A 20086-nucleotide genomic window follows, 5' to 3' on the forward strand; every position below is an offset into this window, starting at 1 on the left:
GCATCCTGGGCTCGGTTCGGTCGGTGGGTGGGTGGAAAGGGGCATCTCAGAGGCTGCCCGCCCTGCCCCTCACCCAGCACTGGACACTTTGAGGGTCTGAGTGGATGGGGCCACACATGTTAGAAGGCAGACAAGGAAAACGAGGCCCAGGGCCAGCCAGAAGGTGCCCAAGGGCTCTCCTTGGGCGAGGTCTGCCTCACTGGAACCCCATCCCCTGACCCCAGTCCACTCCCCTGCTTCTCCTGGGACACCAGTCTGCTGAGCAGTCCCTCGGGGGCGAGCCAGCCCAGGGACACCGCAGTCTCCTCCCGCCCGCCACACTGCCACCCTCAGCTCCCTGAAGGCAGGCATCAGTGAGGCAACTGAGTGCCCCAGGGTCCTGCCCCTGCCCTGTGCACACACGGCCCCTGGCAGGGTGGGGGTGTGGAGTGCCCGCCCAGCAGTGCCGCTCACCCCCGCCTTTGCCTCCCACCCATGGCCGGCCTTGGCTGCCGGCTCCTCCCCTGCCTGCCTTGTGGCCCCATGGGTGTCTGGGGCCCAGGGCACTGGGGCAAACGCGGGGTCAGCACACATCGGCCAAAATGCTGCTGTGCCGGGGCCACAGATGGGCGCCTGGGGCTGGGTGGGCTCGGCGGGCCGGTCGGGAGGCTGGCAGCGGCCCTCTTCAACAAAATCACTGATGCTGGAGTTGCCTGTGTCATCACTCAGCACCAGGATATTGTTGGGGAGGACGGCCCGAGTGCTGTCCGCGGCTGGCGGGGCCACGCAGCGCCACTTCTTCCGGCATGTCCCCCTACGCTGGGCCCTGGCCCGTCTGTCCGAATCCAGGGGCCAGGGCGGGAAGCAGGACAGAGCCACCCCTCCCTCCAGGCCTGAGAGAGACAGAGGAGAGTAGGGGCCGCCGTAGGGCCACCAGGCGGCGCTGACCACCCTGGCGACAGAGGATGGGCTTCAGGCCCTACCGCATGCCCAGCCAGGCCAGCTGGACAGTGGACGTCGCCTGGCTTAACCCTCCTGCAGAAGCAGGTGTTCAACTCCCATCTGCCTGGTTATTATTTGACAAGATCCCTTTGTACAGTGGTCCCTAGAGGCTGAACAAAGACTAACCCGGTTAATTGAGGATCCACCTCACGCGGCCCCCGGAGCAGATGCGGAGGCCCTGCAGAGCTCGTGGGCCACCTGCGCCCTCACCTGTGCACGTAGTTGTTGCGATGCAGGTGCAGGACGCCACAGGCCACCTCACAGGCCATGCGCTGCAGGGTCAGAGGGTCGGGCGCCATGGACTCTGCCACCCGACAGCTCCGCAGGTAGCCCTTGAGGTCCCCCTGCCGAGAAGGGCAGCACTGTCACCTGCTGGTGGGAAGTGGGTGCCCGTGCAAGCCCACCACCCGGCCCCGCCCTCCTCAGCAGGGCCCACGGGGGGACCAGGCATCCTGCTGCTGCCACAGGGCTGCCGCTGCCCAGAGAAGCCCGTGTCCGCCCCCCAGGGGCCAGCTCTCAGTAGGATGACCCCGCAGGCAGCGGACACTTTCCCCACACTGACAGCCCCAGCCCCAGGCAGGCTTGCGGGCCAGCAGGGTCACATCCCGCATACAGACCCCTGGGGCCCAGATGCTCGCCACCTCTCAGCTGGTGGGTGGCAGACAGGCCACACGAGCAGTGACGCTGAGCCTGGGCGGAACCCAGAGCCGGTGGCCAGAGTGTCCTCTGGCAACTCCTTGACCCTCTGATGACCTGCTGACGCCGCTCAGCTCCAGGGAGGGCCCAGGCATCCTGGGGAAGCCCTGGGAGGCTACGCCAGGAGTCCAGAAACTAGATGGTGGGGGGGCCCACGTCTGTGGAGGCCGCCTCCCTGTCGGCAAGCGGCTCAGCCGTGTGTGTGTGTGTGGCGGGGGGCCTGAGAGCAAAGTACGGGCGAGGCCGTGGACTCGACGCAAGGGCCGTGAGCCCCCCGAGCGGGCCGGGGCGCCTCTCAGGAAAACCTCCGTGACTGGGAGCAGCACAGGCAGATGGGGGAGCCCCCCTCCCCTAGGGTACAGTGGAATCCCAGCCCGGACGGCCGCTGTCTCTGAGCGGGGGCCACCTCCTTCCTCCCCCAGGCCGCCTCTGGGAGGTAGTGGTGCAGAGCCACCTGGACCCCACTTTGGGGGGCATGTGAGGCCCAGAGGGTGGGGGTGGGGGTGAGGGGTCCCCGGCTCAGCAGGAAGGCCAGGCCCACCTTCCAGTAGCGTAGGGCAGGGGCTGGAGGGCCAGGGAGCGGGCGACTCACCATCGGGCAGAACTCCATCACCAGCAGGTAGGGCGTCACCTCGGCGCACTGGGCCAGGCACTGGAGCAGGTTGCTGTGCTGCAAGGCCCTGTGGGAGCCAACAGGCTGCCCCCTGACTCGCACTCAGGGCAGGGCAGGAGCGGGGCAGCACAGAGCTTGCCTTTGTCTACAGGGCCCACAGCCCCACCTCCCGGCCAGTGGCCCACCCCCTCCTCCGGCTAAGCCTGTCCCCAGGTGCCACCCACCTGTAGGGCTGCGCCTCCTCCAGGAACTGCATCTGCTCCTGCACGCTGGCGCTCACCTTCAGCTCCTTCACCACCACCTGGGTGCTACTGATGCCCGAGTTCACCTCCCCGAGGAATACCTGCGGGGCAGGCGTCACCAGGTGGGCGGACTCCACCGTCCCCAAGCTCTGCCCCCAGCCTTGCTCTTCCAGCCAAAGCAGTCTGTTTCTGTGCCTCAACGTACTCATCTGCAAAATGGGTTCTGGACCGCTCCTGGGAGAGCGAGCCCTCGTGGCTGTAATACTCCGTCTTTTGTGTCTGCCTCCCCTAAGGTCCCCGGCTGTTCTCAGAGCTCTGGGGGTCTGCAGTGAGGAAGATGGACTCCTTGTCCCACCCAGGCTGGTGGTCAGGGAGAAGCCAGGAGCCAGACACTGCTCCCCATCCCTGCCCACTCAGAGGCATCTCCCAGCATGACACCAGGATCTGCAGAGAAGAGGCTGCCGGACCCTGAGGTCCCCAGGGAGGGGCCCAGTAGAGTGCGCCTTGAGAGGGGACCCCAGGGCTGGGGAAGTTTCTGGGAGAAGCAGGTCGCCAACCCACCCTCTCCACCTGCCAGGCAAAAGAGCGGACCACGCTGCCAGTCCCTCCCCCATCCCCACCAACCCCTGGGACGGCAACTCACCTTCCCAAACCAGCCGTGGCCAATCTCCTCCAGGTACAGGAGGCTGTGCCGGCCCAGATCTGTGGACTTGAGCAGCTGCACTGTAACAGGGCAGGGGGCTCAGAGAGGCCAGCTCAGCCTCCATCATTGCCCCATCTTCTCTCGCCTGGCCCCTAGAGGGGCTGCCTGCATGGCCTGTTCTGGGGAGCCACCCAGAGCCCCCTGCTCCCTCCTGATGGAGGTGGCCATCAGGAGCAGGGCACCTGCTGCCCAGGGGAGCTGTGGATCTGCAAGCCGCATCCATGCATCTTTCTGAGTGGGTCTGGGAAGGCTGTGCCCCAAGCTACAGGGACAAGCCAGGCTGGAAACATCAGGGCCTGGAGCCGGGACCAGCGCACAGGCAACGCTGGGCAGGCAGTGTGGCTGGGGCGGAGGCCATGGGGAGGAGGGCAGTGGAGTGGCCTGTCCCCTCACCCCTGCCGCAGGCTGGCATTCCAGCGCCAGGCACGCCAAAGGCTCCTTTGTTGGGGGCTGCTTGGCACAGCCCTGTACGGAACACACTGGGCCCATTCTCCTGCAGGCTGGGCTGGGTGAGGTCAGCAGGCCGGAAGGGTCAGTGAGGGCCCCAGAGGAAGGGCCAGAGCTGCTGAGCCCACCCACACCCCGCCTGTGCCCCAAGGGATTCCCCGAATTCTGCTCCCACGCCAACTGCCCGGAGGGCCCAGGGGACAGGCTGAGCCTGGCAGCCAGTAGACTCCAAGGTGAGGGGCTGCTCCCAGGGACTGGAGACCCTATGGAATGTTGACCTTGATGCTGAGCAGAATTGGGGGTAAGGGGTCCCACTGGGGCCCTGAGTCCCGGGGCTCCTCCCCCTGAGGTCCAGCCTGGGGTCTCCCCAAGCAGGCTCAGCAGTCTTGACAGTGGGGCAGTGATGGAGGTGGAGCGTGCTGACTGCCAGCCAACGGGAAAGGTCTCCTGGCAGCTGCAGGAGGCGTGGCAGGCCGGGTCCCGGGGTTCTGGGGTCCGCACCCAAGGGGCAGCACCTACAGAGCCAGGCTGGGGAGCCTGAAGGCTGGGCCATCTTCCCCCACGGTTTCGAGGGGTAGTACTTGCTGCCCAGGTTTTTAATCCTTGACCTCCAGGTGGGCTGCCCTCCCAGCATCACCCAAATCTCTTCCCTCCCCAGAAGCAGGGCACCCTATAAAGGACAGAACAGAGCTAAAAACTAGAAAAAAGCATGCAATCACTGCCCCCTCCTGGATCCCTGTCCCCCCGCATCCCCAGGGACAGTCCCTTAAGCGGTAGAAGACACTGGGTCTCAAAGATTCCTTGGCGTCCCAGGCACACACTGCCAGGGGCAGGTGACAGGCCCAGGCCAGGGGTACAGTGTCCCCTGAGGGGACCCCTTGCTCCGCAACAGCTCCTAGCGTCCAGCACTGTCAGCACAGGCTCAGAAACTCCCATGGTCACCCAGGAAGGTTGGGGGGCTTCCTATAGCAGAGACCCCACCTTTAAGATTTTATGGGGTGGACCTTTGAGTCACTCAACAGAGTGGGACCTGAAATTCCTGCCTAACTGGTGAGGTCTCCTCTAGGAGACACCTGCAAGTGGGGGGAGTGACAGTCATGGTGCAGGGGGTGCTGGGCCCAGGCCAGCACCTTGGAGGCCCCCAGCCCATGGCGAGGGCTGGGCTTCGGGGTGGGCAGCACCGTGGTCAGGACCAGCAGAGCCCAGAACACATGCAGGCGGGGCAGGCCTACCCATCACAGGCCCTGGTGCCAACAGAGCCCCCCCTGGGCCTGACACCCTACTCAGTGAGCCTGGAGGAGCTGGGGGTAGGCGCAGGCCTGACCTAGGAGCTGCCAGGGAGGGGGCCTGGGGCCAGGGACCCCACCCACCAGCCTCCAGACACAACTGGGGGGTTCTTGCAGTGCTGAATCAGGCAGATATGGGTTCAAAGCCCAGGTTGGCCACTGACCTTTAACCTCTGGAGTGTGGGCCCTGCATCTGCCATGTGGGTTGCCAGCCTGCTGGGGGGACCACGGGATGGGGCGAGTGGGAGACATGGCAAGGAAGCCACAGGAAGAGGCCCCGCCTGCACCTGCACGCGCTGGGGGGACCCAGGCCCCTCCTTCCCCCACCCCAGGGTCCTGAGCAAAAGGCTCCACCCACAGAAGGAGCCCCAAAGAGCCCCTCCCCCCCAGTGGGTGGGCCCTGCTCCTGGGCACCACGGAACCCATGTACGGGGTCCAGCATCCCAGGGACCGCAGAGAAGTCCCTCCTCCCAGCACATAGGTGCCCACCCCAGGACCAGAGGGAGCAACCCCCACCCCCTTTGCACAGTAGCCCCAGCTGGCCCAAGCCTGCTCACAGCGCCCCAGGTCCCAGCAAAAGGGGACACACACCAGCTCCTTGCCTCCCCTCCCCGGGAGCACTGACCCCAGAGCCACACCCTACGCCCACCACCTGGGCCCACCTGGGGGCTCACTCACCTGAACGCCCGGGCTGCTTGGCCATAGGCAGGGAGACCTCGGTGAGTGGCAGGACATACACGTCGGGCCCGTTCTGAGCCGCTGCTGCCGGGGAGCCCTGTGCCGAGAAGTCGGCCGGGTACTCTTCCCCCTCGGCATTCTCAAACTCCTGGGCCAAATGGGTGACACACGCGGTGAGCTCCAGGGCTCCCCAGAAGGGGGAGGGGCAGGGGACAGGGGGCAGGGCAGGGAGAGAACAAGGGGTGCAGGCCAGCTCTGAAAGGCCCCTTTCTTCCCAGAGCCCCGCTCCCCCCAGCAGCCCTGCCAGCTGCCCCCTCCACCCACCTCCTCGCTCCTCAGGGCAGAGAACAGACCCCACTCCTCGGCTGCCCCCTCCGCAGGGGCACCAGCTGCCCCAGGAGGGCGGGGTTTGGTTTGTGTTGGGTGGGGAGTGGGGATTCACCTCCCACGGGCAGAGCCTCAAGGGTGGTGGCCGTGAGCCCCAGGGCAGCCATGCCTCGCCCAGCCTCAGCCCACCCACACCCACGCCTACCAGGCTCAGGGCAGGGTAGGCAGCACTGGTTGGGGGGGGGGGGCGGCTGGAGGCCAGCTGCCCCTGCCCATCCAGAGTCAGCCCTCCACGCCGCTCAGCCACCCCACCTCCCAGCAGCCTTTGCCCTGGGCGGGGGTACCCCATGGTCAGTGGCTTCAGGGTCGTGGCTGCGGAATCCAGGACAGGGGCTCCATCATCCCACCCACCCTGACCCAGCAGACAAGAAACTAAGCGCCCCTGCTCCTCCCAGACAAGGAGCGTTCCTGAGAGCCCACCCCCCGGCTTCACCCCCAAGCAGGTGGTAGCTGGCAGCACCACCTACCGCGGCCATCTGCCTGCAGGGCCCCTGGACTTCGACCCAGGAGGGCGGGCGTCTGTCCGCTCCCCGGGCTCCTTAAGAGCCTGGCCCTGGGCACCGGGCTGGGCCCCACCTGGCCCGGCTATTTTCAACTTCAGCTGCCCCTTCGTCTGTCTGAGGAAGCCCCCTCACATTCCTGAGCCACGGCCAAGTCTCCCAGGAGCCCTGGGCCACAAGCAGAACCACAGTACTAGCGCCACAGGCCTGCCTGCCTGACCAGGACAGACCGCTGCCAGGTGGGGAAACAGGTCGAGGGACTTCCAAGCAGCTGCAGCGGGGCCGCCCCTGTGGCCAGGCGGCTGGACTAGGAGCCGCAAGGCCTAGGTTCCCTGCCCGGCCCTGTGACCCGAGGACACTCCTTTCTCTGGGCCTCGATTTCCTCAGCTGCAACAGGGAGGCTGAGAGCCCTCTGGGTGTCCTTGCGGGCCGGTCCCGGCCTGTACCTAGAGATGACAGAGCCACTGGGGACAAGGCCTGCAGGGACTCCCCCTCTCCAGGGCCCGGGAGACCACCCTTGGGCCCCGGGGCTGTCAGAACCAACCCCCTCGCCCTGTAATCCCAGCTGCGGCTCCGCAGAGGCACAGACGCCCGCCCGCCCACCCACCTCGGGGTCTGGCCCTGGCCCCAGCCTGTTACCTGACGGTGCCACCTGGAGGCCCACCGGATGGAGCCAGCAGAGCGGGTGATCAGATAGGACAGTGTGAGCATCACTGCCCAGCCCCTTCTCCCAGCACAGCTCCAGGTGGGAGAGCCCAGCACTGGCCCCCCAGAGCCCAGGCGGGAGCCTGCTATGCAGGCAGGCCCTCCCACTGAGGCGCACTGGTGCTGGAATGTTCCGGGCACCATGTTCCCAGGAGGTGAGGAGGGCACGGGTAGGAGGGGGCCGCACTGGCCCTTGTTTGGGGCCTTGTTCTCACAGCATCCTGAGAAGGGGCTGACATACAATAGCCTCAAGGCCCAGCCCTGGCCCCCCCTTTCCCCTCCCTCCTTCCCCTCCCCTCCACCCTCCCCTTCCCCTCCCCTCCCCTTCCTTTCCCCTTCCCCTTCCCATACCCCTTCCCTTCCCCCTTCCCATCCCTTCCCCCTCCCGCTTGCTTCTCTGGCCCCAGGATCCTCCAGGAAAATGCCAGCATCGCCTGGCCCAGCCCACTGTGTTCCTGCAGGCCAGGGAGACAGGGCTAGGCATGCGGATACCCAGGCAGGGGCTTGGATGCAGAGCCGAGGCTCCCAGGGCCATGGCCCTGCTGCCCAGGCCCTGAGCTCCACCAGCCCACCCCTCAGACAGCTCTGGATGGCCCTGCCGTGAAATGTGGCAAAGACACCTTTGTAAAAGGCAAGTGCTGCGCAGATGCCAGCTCCCCGGCCCCCCTGTGATGAGACACAGCAGGGGGAGGCGGAGGGCACTGCTTCTCTAAAATGGGGGTGACCAGGCTGCAATGTGGGTCACTTAGTATGGAGATGACTGGGGTGGCAGGCTGCTGTGCTGGGCCACAGGACAGCCCCTCCCCTCCTGACCTCACCAGGCCCGGGAATCTGACCTCCAGCCAAGGGCGGGGCAGCTGAGTGGGCAGGAGAATGACCACAGGCGGCGCTATGTGCTAAGTCGGCAGAACTCAGCCCACAGGGCTGGGGGGTGCTCTGGTTGGGCCCCTCAGTTCCCAGCTTTTTCTCCTGGTCCTCCATGCTCAGAGCTGCAGCTAAAGGTAGGGAGCAGCCGTGGGCGCTTCTAGGATTGGGGAACAGCGCCCCAGGGATGCCTCTGGGCCACCATCCTTAGGAGGGGCACCTCAGCCCTGGAATCCTGCCCAGGATGACCCCGGGAGCTTAGCCCTGCCAGGGCGGCCAGAGAGAAGGCGGGCCCAGCCTTCTAGCTGATGCTCCATGAACAGTAATGATCACTCCTGCTGTCCTACCGCCCTGATTCCCACGTGGCGCACAGTCCTTTCCTCGTGGGGCAGAAGACGCCCAAAGTAAGGTGACCCCAGCCAGAGAGGTGCTTCTGATGCCGAGAAGCGTGTCTGGGCAACTTTGGTTTCCCTTTGCTGATTCGAACAAGCAGGGATTCAAGGACCCCCTAGGCATAGAGACCCCTCCCACAGCGGCTCAGGAGCCCCCGTGGCCCCCTTGAGGCCCATCCTCACCGTCCCGGGGTGCACCGCACACAGAGGCCTGACCCTGAGCTGGGACATGACAGCGTGAGGCCATGCCTCCCCAACAGGGGGACCCAAAATGGGGGAGGCAGTGGGAGGGGTCCCTGACAGCCCCTAGGCCTCTCCCATCGGCTGCCCCCAGAGGAAGGGCTGTGGGGTCCTGGCCTCTATAGTCCCCAGAGGGCCCTAGGAGGGAAGGAAGCCCAGTGCCGAGTGGACACCAGAGGGCCAGCCCTCAGGATCTCGTCCACAGCCTCCCCCGACCCCCAGCCCTCACCTTGAACCCGATGCCGCCCTTCTTACAGCACAGGCAGGCCAGCATGAGGGCAATGACGGTGAAGAGCCCGGAGAAGGACACGGCCACCACAGACAGGGAGGACGACCAGGAGAGCTCGCTGAGCGGGGCGCCGTCTGCCGAGGGAGAGAGAGTTACAGGGCAGCTCTGCGACCCGGCCCCCATCTGCACCCAGTCCCCCAGGCACACTCCGGGGCCAGCCGGATCCCCACGCCGGGCTCCGAGGCCCCCCGATTCATTGCGGTCTGAGCCTCAGCACCCTTACCCTTGCTCCAAGACCCCACACTCGGAGGCACAGCCGCCGGCCCAGGGCCGGTGGACACACGGGTTGGCCACGGTGGCCCAAGCCTGCAGTCCATGGCCGGCCCCTGGGTGCCACACTGGCCTTGCCAAGGGACAAGGGGCTGGCTGAGCTGGCGAGGCCTGCTCAGCTCCCACTTCTGGGGGGCTGTGGACATCCCTCATGAGCTCAGGGTCTTGGGGCTATGGGGACCCTCTCCCACGTCTCTCAGACTGGCCAGCCCACTCACCCCTGTGGAGTGGGCCCCGGGGGCTGTCATCGTTGCCATAGCTATGGCATGGCACTGGTAAAGGCTGTGAGACCCGGGATGGGGGCTGCTGGGAGACGGACCAGGGCCCCGCTAAGCGGGAGAGACTGAGGACCTGGCTGCTGGCCACATGCCAGGCTCCAGGCAGCTGGGGGTCAGGGCCGGGACCTGTCCAACCTCTGAGGACAGGGATGTCACCGTCCCCAAGAAGGTGAGGCAGCAGAGTTCCTCCATGCAGTCTGGCGTTTCCAAGTCACCCTCTTACTGAACGCCCACCAAGGGACCCCCGGTGCTGTTTCTGTCTTGAGGACAGCAGGGTGCCTCGTTCTGCAGCACCTGGTCCATGTGAGCCCCTCATGGCTCACCCTCATGAGGGTGGGGTAACTGTGATGGGGTAACTGTGATGCCCAGGACAGCACAATGTGGCCCTCCAACACACAAGCATGGCCCCCAAATTAGGGCTCCAAGCTGCCCCCACTCCCCCGCTGAGCCAGGGCTTTGGGGAAGCTTGGCCCATCTGGTGCCCGCAGGACAATGTGGTGGGGCCAGCCGGGGTCCCCTAAACGCTGGGCAGGCAGTTCCACCCCTGGCCTGCCCTCCTGTCCCACAATACCGGCTCCAGTGCACGCCCCTTTCCCGAGGACTTTCTTTCTGCCCGTCCTCCCTTCGGACCCTGGAGGCTTCCTGCCTGTCCCCAGCTCCTCTGCCCACTGTGTACCCCAGCCCCCCAGCTCCCAATGGCTGATTCCTCAGGACCCCATCATCCCACCCAGCACACCTGCCATCACTGGTCCCTCAGGTCAGAGCAGGTCTCAGCAGCGCCTCACCGGGTCCTAATTGGCACTGAGGTGGCTGCCATGCCTGTCTCCACTGGACAGGAGGAAATGGAGGCTCAGCGAGGGTGAGAAGCCTGCCCGAGGTGGCACAGCTGACCTCTGACTGATGTGCTTCTGCTCCTGGGCATTCTGCGCCCACATGGGAAGCCAGAGCTACCAGTTAATGGGGTATCTAGGAAGACTTCCTGGAGGCAGTGTGAGCCCAAGAGGCTGGAACAATGGCAAGTGCGGCCTGGACTCCTACTCAAGTTTCTGAGCTCATTCCAGATACCCACACACAGGGAAGAGAGGCGAGGCTGAGGGCCCAGGAGGGCAGGGTCACCATGGCAGGGGAAACCAGCTCAGCCTGCCCTTGGAAGAGACCCTGGAACTTTTGGCTGTATTCCCCAGTCCCGTGGGGCTGCAGATACTTTCACAGGGGCCTCCACAGGCCAGGTTTCGGGTGGGGGGCCCACCCACTGTGTAAGCATCACCCCCCCAACTGGGCTCTCCCACCCAAATAGCGTGTACTCACAGGTTGCTGAGCAGCGCTGGCTGCCGCACCCCCAAGAAGCCATGAAAGCCCCCAAGGATGTGCTGTTGCCATGGCAACCCATGGGCGTTCAGCAGGCTCCCCTCCCGCCACCTCTGCCTGCACGCGCACTCCTGCATCTCCATCTCCTGGATGGTCCCAGGGCCTGGAAGAAGGCAGCAGGCACCAGGCCCATCACCCACCTGCCCCTCTGGGCCGCACAGGCTGCTGTCGGGCAGGATAACCTCAGATGGCCCAGCCTCAGCCTCTGCCCTCAGCCTCCTTGATGCTAGTCCTGGGGTGCGGCCCTCCTGTGGGTCCCCTCCCAAGCCCCTGGCGGGCCCTGGTCACAGAACTGGGCTGAGGGTGGGTGGGCACTCAGCATGATGTGCTCGACTCAGCAGCAGAGGAAGGTGGCGGGTGGGGCCCCGAGTGGGCCTCCCCCACCATCCAATGCCCACGTCCCTGAAGGTGGATCTGCGGGGATGGGGAGAAGACCAAACAAATGGGCAGAGGCAGAAGCGGCTGAGAGGCTGTGGACTTGAATTTTCAAATCTACGAAACATGTCAGTTTCTGGAGCCCCACCAATGCTGGAACAGTTGAAACCCTGCCCCCCTCCCCGAGACTACAGCAGGTGACAGGAGTGTCACCCTCAGAACCACTCTGCAGACGAGGACACGGAGGTCCGTGTCAGAAGCTAGGCGACTGCTCTCGGTCCCCAGGGAGCCCCTGTCCTGCCCTCCGCGGTCAGAGGATGATCCTGGTGGGAGAAGGAGGGTTCCAACAGCCCCTCGGTGTCAGATGGACCTGTCCCCTCCAGTGTCACCCCCAGATCCCAAGGCCGCACAGGGGCCGCTCACCCCCTGCCCACACATGGGCATCACTCACTCACTGCACCCTGGCTACCCCCAGGAGGGAGCCACCGACGCCCTCAGCACCTCCAGCTCTGGCTCCCGGAGCCCTTCTCTGAGCCCGCAGGCCGGCGCCTACAGCCTGGGCCCTGCTGGCCGTGAACTCCTGAAACAGACCAGTGTCTGGCAGAGACACCTGTTGTATCAACACAGCGTGAACAAACACACACACGGGGGCACACACACTATGTACGCACACACACATACCCTCTCTTCCAGTCCCCCCGACAAGCCTGCTCAGGAGGTATCATTGTGCCCACTTTAGAGGTAAGAAAATTGAGGCTCAAGGAAGTTATAGATGCAGCCAAACACCGACAGGGCTGGTGCCTGGGGGCCTGGGTAGACCCACTCCTGACTCCTGGCTCCCTGCTCCTCCACCATCCACCAAAGATGCCTACGGGGAAGGTCCCGCTCATGCCCTTAGGATCGGCGCCCACTAACAGTCTGGGAGGCCCATATGGGGTCCCATTCACGCCCCACCTCTTCCCAGAGGGCAAGAGGGGTCAGCACCTCGTTTCATTCTTTTGACAACCTCAGTGAGAGGTGTGACAGCCCAGGGATGCTCTCTGTGTCAAGGGCTAGAGGAACACTCAGGGCCTGGAAACACCAATAAGCCTGTGTTCACTGATGGAGGAAAGAGAACAGTGCCAGGACCACAAAGGGCGCAGAGGCCCATCAGGTTTGACGCTGGGGCAGTGGGGCCACGAGGAGGGGGCAGAGCAGCCTCAGGTGGGTATTTGGTTCCGCAGAGCAAATAAGCAACATACTGGAGCCAGTGCAGGACGGGGAAGAGCCGGAGGTGCCCGTGGCGGGTGGCGGTGCCTGCACGACCCCAGGGTATGGGCACCTGGCACACCTATAGTGCACAGACAGGCACTGACCTGTGTGTCTGTACTCGTGCACCTGCACACATGTCCTTCCATGCTCTGTCCACTGAGGGGGCCTGGCAGCGGTGACCCCGAAACCATCCCCCCAGTACCAGGCCACTCACACACCAGAACGACACCACGAGTGCCCGGGAAGACAAAAGTTGCAAATGGCTTTGTTGTTTGTTTCAGAAATGAAAAACCCATTCAAACAAACCTCAGGCCGTTCACCTCTGCAGCAGAGCATCCAGCCACGGCTTTGCTCCCAAACTCCGAGCCCTTCACCTCGCTGTGGCCACTCACCCTACCGTGACCGTCAGCCCCACGCGAGCCCAGCACGGGAAGGCCCACTTCCAACCGTACCCCAAGCCCAGACGCCTGCCGCTCTACCCTTGGCCTGGGGGACAACTACACAGGCCGCGGGAGGGCAGCTTGGCAGTGAGACACAGGTCGGGGTGGGGGTGGGGGGGTGTTCCTCACCGCCCACCAGGTGGCACTCTCTGGCCGTTTTATGTCCAAGGGTTCAGCGGGGAGAGCCTTCCTGTAGACTCTGGGCAGGTGAGAAAGGATCAGAACACCAGCCCCTGGACATGGCCATGAAGCCCAGCACATACATCACCGTGCCAGCCCCCTTCTGTAACCGTGAGGGGCTCCAGAACTGAAGCCAAGGTCTGGGGGCTGCAGGGCTGGGTACCAGGCACCAGGCCCCTGGATGTGGGGAACAAACGCCCCGCTTGTGCGGCTGGTGGCTGGCTCAGAGGGGTGCATGCCACCCGGGGGTCCAAGCTTGCGGCTACTGCACTTGGGACCCACCAGCATCGTGGCACATGGCCTCAGCTAACACCCTGTGACAGGAGGGTCCCCTGAGGCACTGCCCTGCTGGCTGGCCGTGCCTGGCCTGGGCCCCACTCGGGGGACCCTAGGCCTCCACGGGTGTTTCCGTCCACCCAATGCCTCCGGGACCCATTTCTGCAGCACTGTCACCAGAGGTTCCATCCCTGCCCCCAGACCCTGCCCCCAAAGCAGAAGGGAAGGCCAGACCCTCACGGCACCCACAGCTACTGCCCAGCCCCACAGAGCACAGTGGCCACGCATGGACAGGCACCGCCTCGGAGGGCCCTGGCGGGGGCAGCAGCTCCCAGGTCAGGTCATAGTCAAGGGCCGCAGGCTGGGCTGCCCAGTGCAGCTCCAGGAAGGGAGGGTGCCGGGGCCAGAGGTGAGGGGAGCCTGCTAAGCAGAGGAAGACCAACCCCCGGCCAAGAAGCCTCCCTTGCACGCTGGGGCACTCGACCACCGTGGGGCCTGGCCCCGTGGTCCTCCCCACAGGAGATGGGCACCTGGCGGGCAAGTGCTGGCACGTCTCTGTGCCCATGTGCCAGTACCAGGGGGCTCCTGGTCATGGTGGGAAGAAGCTACCTGCTCACCCTCCCCAGGCTGCGCTGGGGCAGCTCCAGGCCAGGCTGGGAGGGGGCTCAGGGCCTCGCTGGGCTGGAAGCTCCACCAGCTGTGGGACCCTGAGCCTCAGCTTCCCCATCTGGAAATGGGGCCACCCCACACCGAGTGTGCAACAGAGGAACACCAACCCAAGGTGTCAGCTAGGCCTGGTACACACCACAGACCCCCTACCACAAGACCCCGCCCCCCGCCCTTTCCCACTCCAGCTCAGCCCCAGGTAAGGGGTGAAGGGTGGGCTAAAATGTGCTCCAGGCCTCCTGCTGGCTGAGCGGAGGGCGAGGAGAGGAGGAGCAGGGGCAGAGGCTGGCCCCACAGCGAGGCCACAGGGCGGCCGCTCACCACCTGCTCCTCTCTTCCCCCATACTCCTGCCCAGAGGGCACGCCAAGATTATAAAAATAACCCACAGACCCAGGTGAAGTTCACACCACCGGGAGTCACCTGGGAGTGGCCAAGGGTGGCCCTGCAGCCCGAGCCCTTGGTTGTACCCCATTCAGTGAGCCCCCCGCCCCTGCACTCGCTCACCTCCAGGCAGGAAACGTAGCCCCCGCGGGCACCCAGATCCCAGAGCCCCTTCAGGCCCCACTTCGCCAATCTCGGTCCAGCTGGGATGGGGGAGGGCTGGCCCACCACACACGGGGCAGGGCAGGCAGGACTGCTGAGTGCTGGCAAGTTCTCTCTTAGGGTCCATTTCATCGTCCAGGTCTGCCCTGGGGCTGTGCAGACCTCCTCCGGCGTGTCCAAGCCTCGGGGGCATCAAGGCGGGGGCAGGGCACTCATGCGGTGTGGCCTCCACGGCGTGGGGTGAGGCTCCCACTGCTTCAGCTCACACCCGCCTCCTTCTGAACTCTAGACCCTGCCTTCCAGGGTCTCCAGGGTCTGCTCACTCCCCATGTGTCCCGTGTGCCCCACAGCGAGGTGAGCTCCTCAGTCCCTGGAGCCTCGTCCCGGACGCCGAGCTGCCTGCGTCCCCGGAGCCGCTCTGCAAGCTTCCTCCATCCGAGCCGCCCTGGGCGGGGCAAGTGGCCTCAATATGAACTGCTTTAAGCAGGGGCAGGTGGCCCCCATCAGAGGCTCCTTAAGCAGGGGCAGGTGGCCAAAGTGGTCCTTCACTGGGAGGGGGATGGGCAGCATCTCAGCCATGGGCTAGGTTCCTGCCAAGTGACCGTGGGCGTTGGCACACAGCCCTCCACCGTTGCAGCGCTCACTCCCCAAGGCCCCTTTCGCCGTGGGGGGCACCCACAACCGGGGGCACCCACAGCCAGGGTCACCTGGCAGGCACATAGCCTGCCTGTCTTCACCCAAAGGGCTGGGGTGAGGAAGTAACAGACAGGAGTCTGGGGCCCCCGGCCAGGACCCCTCCCTGCCCTCCCCAGTGCCCCATGCCCGCTCTGTGGGCAGAACTGGGGCCAGGGAGCCAGGACACTGGGAACAGGGTGGTGACATCACAGGGAGAAGCAGCGCCCGTGGGTGGCTGAGAGCACACAGGGCAAACCCTGGGCCCAGACCCCTCAACGGGCCCACAGCCTACGGGGCTGGAAGAGGCAGGGGCTGGGCCGGGGATTCTGGAAGGAAACCTCACGGGGTGGGGGTGGGGGGTCCCTGGGGTGGTGCTCCCTGAGAGCAGCGGCCAGCCCACCCCCACCTCCACCAGCAGGGGTCACGTTTCTGGCGTAAGAGGAGCTCTTTTTTGTCGTGATTAAGGCTCTGCTTTAATCAGATGAATTCACACAGGAAAGGACTGAGAGTCCAGCTCCCTTATGCGAAAACGCAGGTTGTAAAAGCCGACATGGTCATACAATACAAACACCTGTTAACCATCGACCATCACAACAAAGGTGGTGTGTGCGGAGCCAAGAGGCGCCTGTCCCATCTTCCCTGACACCCAGGAGTATTCACACCCCAGGGTAACAAATGCTCAGCAGCTCACCTCTGACACCCACCAGCCCCTACAACACCCCAAAACCCACGCAGCATCTGAGCCAGAGCAGCAGGTAGACCAGAACCACCCCGCGTTCCTGGCCGCTCCTCTGTCTGAGGTCCCGCCTCTGCAGCGCCCTCCTGTGGGGATGATTGATGGTGGACCCTGTTTCGTTAGATACTTCTTAAAATAATAATTATATCCACCTGCAGAAGCAACAGAGAAAACAAGACAGAGACGACCAGCTTCCCCCCGACCCAGCAGGCCTATGGCCTCCATCGGCCCAATTCTGCTGCTTGAACGGGACCCTGCCTTCCTGGCCAGCCCGGTGGCCTGATGAGCACTGCTGGGCAAGGCCCAGCCATTTCCAAGGAGGCACAGCGTTCGGTAAAACTGCATGGCCACGTTTAGGAAGAGTAACTCACGCTTACCGGGCACTGCTGTGTCCCGAGGGTCTCCCGTGGATGCTTTCTCTGCCAGGAGGGGCCCCTTTCCAGTTCATGATGAGCAAACAGAGCCCGCCCCCACCCCCCAGCCTCATGGGTCAGATCTCACCCGTACCACCCAGCTTCCCACCTGGAACCACCCTTCTCTGGCCCCACCCCACCTCCACTGGGCCAGGCACATGTGGGGGTCTGAACTGCAGGTCATTTCAGGGTGACAGCCCCCCACACAGCTGCAGCCAGGCACCACCTCCCAAGGCAGGGACACCGGGTCCACCAATGGGTCCCCACCCCTCCTTTCCCTCCCCTCCCCCTCCCCCTCCTTCCTCCCCCTTCTCCCTTCCTGCTTTTCCTGCTTCGTTTTCAAGTTCAACACATTTTTTGAGGATTCCCCCCTCCCACACCTTCTCTGCTGTCCCCCAGATCACCTCAGGGATCTGCAACTGGGGTAGGGAACCCAAGGGAGACAGGTGGGCCAGAAGACCCTCCTTCCAGACCCCACAGGGCTAGAGTCCCATGTCCCCAAGCCCTCCTTGCCTCCTGGACATCCCACAGTCCCCCATAAAACCTGCCAGGTGCTGGCTCTGGGACTCTGCCCCCACCCTGTCCCCCGAGTACACGACTGTAACACCCGCCACATGACAGGTCCTATCCAGTTCTCCAGGACCAGCCTGATCCCACTGGGAGGGCGGGTAAGCAGGGGGCAGGAGTGGGGTCCAGCGTCAGGGTCTGGGCACGAGCCACACCACCCATGGCCCTCAGTGGATGGACATGGAAGAGGAGGGGGGAGGGAAGCTGGTTTAAGCTGGGGTGGAGGCTGCAGGGCCAGGACCTGGGTGTCCCTTGGGGACAGATCCCCCCATGGCCCACCCTGGAGGTCTCAGGGCCCTTCACAAGGGGCTCCGTTTTTGGGGGGCCTGGCCCTGCAGGTGACACGGGAGGGGTGACACGGATCCTATGCTCCCCAAAGGGGGTGGACATCAGTACCCAGCAGATCCCTCTGGTGAACCACCCTCGGTGCTGGTGCTCTCTGGTCCTGGCCTCGGTCCGTCTCCAGGGAGGGCTCCGAGGGGCTGGTGGGAGGAGGGGGATGGACCATTTGTGGGGGGAGCTGTGAGGAGGGGAGGGAGCAGTTCTGAACAGAACCAGGTACCAGGCTGGGCTTCTTGTAAAAGGAGTGACTTGTTCCACCAATGAGTGGGGGTGAGGTCAGGTGAGTGGTGTCCATCAGGGGGCTGTCACACGACTTGGGTCACCCCACCTCCCTCACCCCCTCCCAGGCACCCATCAACAAGACCCATGGCCTTGTAGTGGATGAAGCTCTAAACAAGAGAAACTAGAAAAAGTGCAGAGAGAGGGATCTTGCCTTTCTAACTCTTAACATGTCCAAAAGCTACAATCATTAAAACCATATGGTTCTGCGGCAGAGATGGGCCAACAGGTAAAGAGCGAAATCACAGCCCAGAGCCAGGCCTGGCCTCAGCGGAAGACCCTGCACAGAATGCCCGGCCCCGTGTGGTCTTGCCTCAGACCACACACCAGGATAACTTCAGATCGACATCAGTGAGTCAAATTATAGCATCTGAGAAGAAAATAGATAAATATCAGGCTTCTCAATGGAGAGGGATTTTTAAGCTAAAAGCAACGGAAGGAATCATGAAAGATCAATGGGTTTGGCCACATAGAAACATATGTTCCATAAAAGCCCCAAATTAAAAGGAAACAACAAACCAGGACGAATGATTGACAGAAAATTTGTCAAGGACTGATGTGACTACTTTTGGGAGCACACAATCAGCAAAAACTAAAAAAATACATTAAGACCCCAAAACAGAAACAAGCAAACACCACACAGTCAGCCCACAAACAAGGAAATACAATTTGACCAGCCCACAGGAAAATGTGCAGCCTCGTCCATAATAAAAGAAACGAAATGTCACACCCGATGTCAGCTTCTCGACCACGTGAATTCTTAGAAGCTGGTGTCTGGCCGAAGCCCACACACCAGGACCAGCTGCCCAGGCGCTCTGGTGGGCGTAAGTTGGAGCAGCCTCTGGAAAGCGATTTGGAGACATGCATGCAGGGCCTGGGAGACCTGCCAACTCCCAGGCCTAGTGATTCCAGGTCTGGGAATTTAAACGAGAGAGCAGCCTGGATGGCACACAAATCCAGACTAAAAACAAAGGAAGGAGCAAGTTAACATCACAGGCAGGAATCGCTTCACACAGGGATGTTCCCTGCAGTGGTGTTTATAAGAGTAAAAACCAGCCTAAATAGTCACAATAAAAAGATTCCGTAAAAACAACAGTACATTTGCAAAAGAAGCCACAGAGAGTGAATTTAAGAAGATGTTTTAAATAAATGAGGAAATATCAACTTTATGCGAATTTTAAAAAGTGGATACACAAGGAAACGGTTGGGCTCAAAGCAAATGCTTGTTATTTGACCACGGAGTCAAGGGTTCATGAGGTCTCCCAAATATATATCCTTCATGAGTTCTGACATATCCGTACACCAAACCCATCAAACCCAACACTTTAAACATGCTCAGTTTAGTCTATTTCTATTATGCCTCAGTAAATTTGAGAACAAGAGGCAGGACATAGAATTGTTTATAAATCCTGATCACAACCATGTCAAAAAAAAAAAAAAAAAAAACTAACTGAAAGAAAATATCTCAAAATGTGAACAGTGATTGTCTTGGGTGGTAGAATTCCGGGTAGTTAATACCTTCTCGTCTGCAGTTTTCATATTTTCTACAATAAGCATGTACTACGTCGAGAGTCAGATGTGTATAATTTTATTTAATTATCACCCACGCCTAACCCCATCCCTCTCGTCTTTAAAGACCCCCACGGTCTCACCGTAAACAGAATGGAGCCCAGATCCTGTCCTGGCGTCACAGGGTCCTGGGTCTCCACAGGTCTCTGTCTGCCCCCCACCCCACACTCAAACCCCACCTGGGGGAGCCACATGGCTGGAGGTCCGTAAGGTTTCCCCAGGGAAACAATGGGGACACAGAGGTGGAAGGTGGAGGTGGCCTGGATCGGCGAAGAGAAGGGTCAGTGACTCCAGCCATCCTCAGGTCAGTGGAGCCACGTCTCGCGGCCAGAGTGCAGGAAGGAAAGCAGGTTGTGCCTCACTCTGGGTCCCGGGGTGGCCCCTGCACCCTCCACCTCCTCAGCCGCCCCCTTCACTGTCCTGGGCTAGACGCCATCCTCCTCCCAAGTGGACCCAGGCTTGGCCTACATCCCCTCCTGACCCCGTCAGGGCCCCAGCTCCCACCCTGGTCCCCAGCTTCTTCTGGGGCCCCAGACCCCGATATCCACCTGGCCCTGGCCCTTCCCTTGGGTGTCCTGGAGCATCTCAAACCAAAGCCAGCATGGAGTCCCTGTCCCCCTCAAGGCAAACCCGCTCCCTGGGTCCCTCCCACCCCCTCCCCAAGTGGGAGACCCCAACTGCCTCTGGATTCCTCTTGCCCCCTCCCCACATCCAGCCCTGCTGAGGCCACTGAGCTCCACTCCATGGCCCAGACCCTACCCAACCTCCTCGGGGGTCTGTGGTTTCCAGGCGGTTCCTCACCTGGGACTGAAGCCATCTTCCAAAAGCGCCACC

General features: G+C 62.9%; 1 protein-coding gene across 2 annotated transcripts in view; it reads right to left on the bottom strand.

The window, feature by feature from the left end:
• AATK (apoptosis associated tyrosine kinase) overlaps positions 1 to 20086 on the bottom strand; it is a 38932-nt gene that overhangs the window by 7778 nt on the left and 11068 nt on the right. For both annotated transcript variants that reach the window (XM_059997497.1, XM_059997498.1), the window contains exons 2-7: positions 8964 to 9097; positions 5647 to 5794; positions 3176 to 3255; positions 2515 to 2633; positions 2270 to 2357; positions 1192 to 1325 (exon numbers count right to left, since the gene is read on the bottom strand). In XM_059997497.1, the coding sequence (XP_059853480.1) occupies positions 1192 to 1325; positions 2270 to 2357; positions 2515 to 2633; positions 3176 to 3255; positions 5647 to 5794; positions 8964 to 9097 (703 nt within the window). The remainder of the gene's footprint in view (positions 1 to 1191; positions 1326 to 2269; positions 2358 to 2514; positions 2634 to 3175; positions 3256 to 5646; positions 5795 to 8963; positions 9098 to 20086) is intronic.

Source organism: Delphinus delphis, chromosome 19 (assembly GCF_949987515.2).
Source record: "Delphinus delphis chromosome 19, mDelDel1.2, whole genome shotgun sequence".
NCBI lineage: Eukaryota > Metazoa > Chordata > Mammalia > Artiodactyla > Delphinidae > Delphinus > Delphinus delphis.